Raw genomic sequence first — 5923 nt, 5'->3', positions numbered from 1 at the left:
CGGGGGAGGATGGGATGGGAAGGGGAAACAAAGGAGGAGGCTACAATGCTTGATAAGAAATGTACTCATTATCTTGCCCATGTAATTGTAACCCCTCTGTGCAGTATTTTCACAATAATAATAATAAAAAAAGATTTAAAAAAAAAACAAACCTCTTCTCTAGGCTGATGAATAGCAAGACACTTAAAATCACGGAGTGTGTAGGTTAGGATAGTTGAGGGCCAGACCTGTAACAGGCACATGTTACAGGGGTTGGAGGCATGGCTCAGTTGGTAGACCGACCACTAGCCAATGAGTGAAAACTGCAGGTATTGAGTTTAAGTTTGAGTCCTGGTCTTGGACCTAAAGGAAAAGAAGAGAAAAGCAATGATTCACATGTACATGTGTGGGAGCTATAATGCTAAAAGCAGAGAATGTTTAATCCTAAAATGGAGAGTGTGGTTTTCAGTAGGACCATGCAGTCAGGAAGAGGCATATGGAGCCTCAAAGGTGATGTAAATGATCCCTTTCCCAAGCTAGATGGGGATCTATAGACGCTTATTTTGTAACTCCAGGCTGTTCATGTGCTATAAGTAGCCATGTATGTAATAGTCAGGAACCAGTGGCTCACACCTTTTATTCTAGCTATGTAATAGGCTGATGTATGAGGATTACAGTTCAAAGCCAGCCTGGGAAGGAAGGTCTATGAGACTCTTAATCTAATTAACCAGTAAAAAGTCAGAATTAGAGCTTGGCTCAAGTGCTTGAGTGCTAGCCTTGAGCACAGAATCTCTTTTTTTGTTTTGTTTTGTTTTTTGGTTGGTCATGGGGCTTGAACTCTGGGCCTGAGTGCTGCCCCTCAGCTCTTCAGCTCCAGGCAAGCGCTCTACCACTTGAGCTACTACGCCACTTCCTGAGCACAGAATCTCAAGGACAGCACCTAGGCCCTGAGTTCAAGCCCTAAGACCTCCATGAAAGAAAAGAAAGAGATGGCTTTAAAAAACAAAACGTGTGTGTGTGTGTGTGTGTGTGTGTGTGTGTGTGTCAGTGTCAGTTGTAGGGCTTGAACTCTGGGCTTGGATGCTGTCCCTGCACTCTTCAGCCCAAGGCCAGTACTCTACTGCCTGAACCACAGCGCCAATTTCAGTTTTCCAGTGGTTAATTGGAGATAAGAGTTTCATGGACTTTCCTGCCGGGGCTGGCTTTGAACCATGATTCTCAGATCTCAACCTGAATAGCTAGGATTTACAGGTGTGAGCCACCAGCACCCAGCCTAAGACAAACACTTTTGATGTTGGTACTGAGGCTTGAACTCAGGGCCTTTTTTTACTTGAGGTTCGTGTTCTAACACTTGAACTACACCTCCACTTCTGGCTTTTTTTTTTTCCTGGTTAGTTGGAGATAAAACTCTCATAGATTTTATGCCTTGGGTTGGCTGCAAACTCTGACCCTCAGATCCCAGCCCTCAGAATAGGTAGGACTACAGGCCTGAGCAAGAAACACTTGGCCTTAGAATAGTTCCTTACTATTAATAGTAATAATTATCCCCTTACTAACCAATAATAATATAAACTATTGTAACTTTTAGTATGCTGCTTCTTATTATGAATATCAGAAACATCTGACTGGTAACACTAGCAAGGTCCCTCTCCTCTATCTTACATCTTAAGGACCAAACCTCTTAACTGTATCCCAATATGACAGTGGATGTATTTATAGCTTATGAAGATGCCCTGGAAACTGCTACAGAGTTCCAGATGAAAGTTAGCTCTGTCATCACCACCTCCTTGTGGGCGGCTTTTCCTGTGCTTGCCTCATTGATGCAGCTAAGCAAATTTCAGAGAGCCGGGACTATGGCCTGCTTTAGTTTGCATAGCTATAACACTACACTTGCTATGGAGAGTGTAGAGGGTATTCCTACATATTTGGTAGACTACATAAATTACTGTATCAGAATATAAAATGTCATACATCTTAGCAAGGTCAAAGCAGTTGTGCAAAATCTGACTTTCTAAATTATTAGTAGATCCAAACATTGTTTTCAACAAAAGCAAGAAAATTGCAAGGCCTACCGAGAAACATGGAAGTACGCCCCATTCAAAGGGAATCAGTAGACCAACAGAAATGACCATTCAGCCAGCTCCTGTGATCCTCGCTGCTCAGGAAGCTGAGGTCTGAGAATCGCAGTCTGAAGCCAGCCAGGGTAGGAAAGTCTTTGAGACTCTTACCTCCAAATAACCAGCAAAAATGCTGGAAGTGGAGCTGTGGCTCAAGTGGTAGAATGCTAGTCTTTAGCAAAAGAAGCTCAGGGATAGCACAGACCCTATTTTGAAGCCCCGGGACCAACAAACACACACACACAAAGAAAATCAGATGGTGAACCTACTATTTAAAACAAGTCTTAAAAATGTGCTTAAAAAACAAAAGGATGATGTAGAGAAGAGCAAGAAAAAATTAAAAAAACGTAAATATCAAGCCGGGCGCTAGTGGTTCAAGCCTGTAATCCTAGCTACTCAGGAGGCTGAGATCTGAGGTTTGCAGTTCAGAGCCAGCCTAGGCAGGAAAGTCCATGAGATTCTTATCTCCAATAAACCACCAGAAAACCAGAAGTGGTGCTGTGGCTCAAGTGGTAGAGCGCTCGCCTTGAGCTGAAAAGCTGAGGGACAACGCCTAGGCCCAGAGTTCAAGCCTCACAACGGACAAGAAAAACAAAAACAAAGAGTCTTACGGATTTTCCTGCCTGGTCTGGTTTAACCCATGATCCTCAGATCTTAGCCTCCTGAGTAGCTAGGATTACAGGCACGAGCCACCAGTGCCTCACTACTTTATTTATTGCCTGTCCTGGGACTTGAACTCAGGGCCTAGACTCTTGCTCAAGGCTAGTACTCAGTCACTTGAGCCACAATGCCACTTCTGTTTTTTTCTGTTTATGTGGTACTGAGGAATCAAACCTAGGGCTTCCTGCATATGAGACAAGCACTCTACCACTAAGCCACATTCCCAGCACCTTCTGTTTATTTTATTTTATTTTATTTTTGGTTGGTTATGGGGCCTGAACTCTGGGCCTAGGCACTGTCCCTCAGCTCTTCAGCTCAAGGCTAGCACTCTACTACTTGAGCCACAGCGCTGCTTCCAGCTTTTTCTGCTTATGTGGTGCTGAGGAATGGAACTCAGGGTCTCGTGCATGCAAGGCAAGCACTCTACCACTGAGCCACCTTCCCAGCCCTTCTGTTAATTTTAATATATGAAAAAATATCTTATTTTCCTATCCAGGAAAATAAGATTTTAAGAGGTTTACGTGTCTTTCTGGCTTGAATACATTTCCAACAGGAACATATGGGCTGCAGCTAAATACATCTATAGACTCCTTTGGTTATGCCTTCCTTGCTGTGTATTTTAAATGCTGTCTGTTCACAGGTCTCTTTGTTTTCCACATTTCCTCTTTCAGGGGAAGACGGAGTCTATCACCGTGGTGAAGCTGCTGAGCTGCTTTGATGACCTGGTGGCAGCTGGCACCGCCTCAGGGCGGGTGGCGATTTTTCAACTTGTGTCTTCATTGCCTGGGAGAAATAAACAAGTGGGTACTCAGACTATTAGTATGTCTTCACTTTGTGGCAAATTCCCAGGGATTTTAAAAATGAGAAGTCCTCATCTGCCTAGAAAACTTATTCTGAGCAGAACGCTGTGCTGTTTATAACTGGATAACATTTCTGTTCCTGCGTGGCATAAAGCACATAGGAATATTTTCAAGTTTGCCTAATACCCTCTTGCTATGTTCTTTTTTTGGGGGGGGGGTCCGGTCGTGGGGCCTGAACTCTGCATCATGCTGTGTTCTTATGAGATTTGTCCTGTTCTTTATTTTTTTGGTGGTACTGTGGTTTGAAATTAGGGCCTTTCTCTTACTAGGTAGGCATGTTACTGCTTGGGCCACACCCTCAGCACTTTCGTCTTTAGCTATTTTTCAAATAGGGGTCTTGAATTTATTACTGGGCCACCCCTGGACATCGATCCTCCTATTTATACTTCTGGCATAGCCAGGGTGACAGGTACTTGTGTTTGTTGTTTGAGACAGGATCTTGCTATGTAGCCCAGGTTGGACACCTGGTTTTCCTGCATTAGCCTCCTGAGTGCAGGGATTACATGAGTACACCACTATGCCCCATGTCTCTGAGTTTTCAGTATGAACAGACAGACATTGCCTTGTACAGGATTCTGTATGGAAGACTAGCTCTCCATAAATAAGTGATGTCCACATAGCCCCAGTTACTGCATAATCCTCTTCCTTGTGTGTTTTTATTGTTTATTCATAGCTTCGGAGATTTGATGTCACTGGTTTTCACAAGCATAGCATCACAGCTCTGGCTTGGAGCCCCAATGGAATGAAGTTATTTTCGGGAGATGACAAAGGGAAAATTGTTTATTCTTCTCTGGACCTAGATCAGGTAAAATTACTTTCAGAAATACTGTTGGCTATTTTTATTTTTAATTTTTATTTATTATTATTTCTTTTGCTAGTTGTGGGGCCTGAACTCTGGGCCTGGGCACTGTCCCTCAGCTCTTCAGCTCAAGGCTAGCACTCTACCACTTGAGCCACAGCACCATTGCTGGCTTTCTCTGCGTATGTGGTGCTGAGGAATGGAACCCAGGGCCTCATGCATGCAGGGCAAGCACTTTACCACTGAGCCGCCTTCCCAGCCCCTGGCTATTTTTATATTAGAAATGATGATATTCCAAATTATATTTTAGCTAGATGGCTATATTCCTGACTATAGTCCCTTTTTATTGTCAACAGGTATTTTTAACATTTTTTTCACGGGCTTTTCCAGTATTTTGTAAGGTCTTACTTCTGTGACTAAAGAATTAGCCTGCTGGAACGTTCACTTCTTCAGTGTTATTATTTTTGTGCCTGTTCTGGGGCTTGAACTCGGGGTCTGGGCACCATCCCTGAGCTCTTCTGCTTAAGGCTAGTGCTCTACCACTTTGAGCCACACCCCCACTTCTGGTTTTCTGGTGATTAATTGGAGATAAGACTGTCATGGAGCCGGGCGCTGGTGGCTCACGCCTGTAATCCTAGCTACTCAGGAGGCTGCGATCTGAGGATTGCGGTTCAAAGCCAGCCCGGGCAGGAGAGACCGTGAGACTCCTATCTCCAATAAACCACCAGAAAACCGGAAGTGGCGCTGTAGCTCAAGTGGTAGAGCGCTTGCCTTGAGCTGAAGAGCTGAGGGACAGCGCCCAGGCCCAGAGTTCAAGCCCCACGACCGACAAAAAAAAAGAGTGTCATGGACTTTTCTGCCCCAGCTGGCTTCAAACCATGATACTTGTATCGCAGCCTCCTGAGTAGCTAGGATTCTGGAGTTGAGCCACCGGTGCCTGGCCCTTAAGGAATTTGTTACATTATTTTATCCTCAAACAGTGCTTGGAGCTGCTTAGCAACCAGCCCAGGGGCCTGGCAGCTCAGGCCTGGCAGGTTCACTTTGAATTGAGGTTCAGCTCCAAAGCTTATTCCTTTCCTACTGTCAGTAGGGATTTAGGATTGCTTATGGATTTGTTTGGTTTGGTTTGGTTTGGTTTGGTTGTGTGCCAGCTAACTGCACTTAACACTTGATCTTTCCTTTTCTCATTTGTAGTCTTCATTGGCAATGTTAGAGTCTAAGAATTTATCAGTTTTTAGCTGAATGGCTTTCATTTCACTCTCTATGGTCTAAGATTGAATCTTTGTCAGATACTCTCTAGCAGTAGTTCTTTCTGCTCTCAAGACTTCTTATATTCTTTTTTTTTTTTTGGGGACGGGGGTCTGGTCGTGGGGCCTGAACTCTGGGCCTGGGCGCTGTCCCTCAGCTCTTCAGCTCAAGGCTAACGTTCTACCACTTGAGCCACAGTGCCACTTCTGGCTTTTTTCTTTTTGCTTATGTGGTGCTGAGGAATGGAACCCAGGGCCTCA

At 44.4% G+C, this 5923-nt stretch overlaps 2 protein-coding genes across 2 annotated transcripts in view; both read left to right on the top strand.

Moving 5' to 3' along the window:
* The window catches only part of Tecpr2 (tectonin beta-propeller repeat containing 2), a 57093-nt gene that overhangs the window by 368 nt on the left and 50802 nt on the right, over positions 1-5923 (top strand). The window lies entirely within an intron of this gene.
* LOC105983174 (tectonin beta-propeller repeat-containing protein 2-like) overlaps positions 1-5923 on the top strand; it is a 22679-nt gene that overhangs the window by 11860 nt on the left and 4896 nt on the right. The window contains exons 3-4 of the mRNA XM_013013003.1: positions 3428-3556; positions 4290-4421. Of these exons, the coding sequence (XP_012868457.1) occupies positions 3428-3556; positions 4290-4421 (261 nt within the window). The remainder of the gene's footprint in view (positions 1-3427; positions 3557-4289; positions 4422-5923) is intronic.

Source organism: Dipodomys ordii, unplaced genomic scaffold (assembly GCF_000151885.1).
Source record: "Dipodomys ordii isolate 6190 unplaced genomic scaffold, Dord_2.0 Scaffold2, whole genome shotgun sequence".
Classification (NCBI taxonomy): domain Eukaryota; kingdom Metazoa; phylum Chordata; class Mammalia; order Rodentia; family Heteromyidae; genus Dipodomys; species Dipodomys ordii.
Note: the sequence above shows the minus strand (reverse complement) of the source record. Positions and strands in the feature narration are given on the sequence as shown.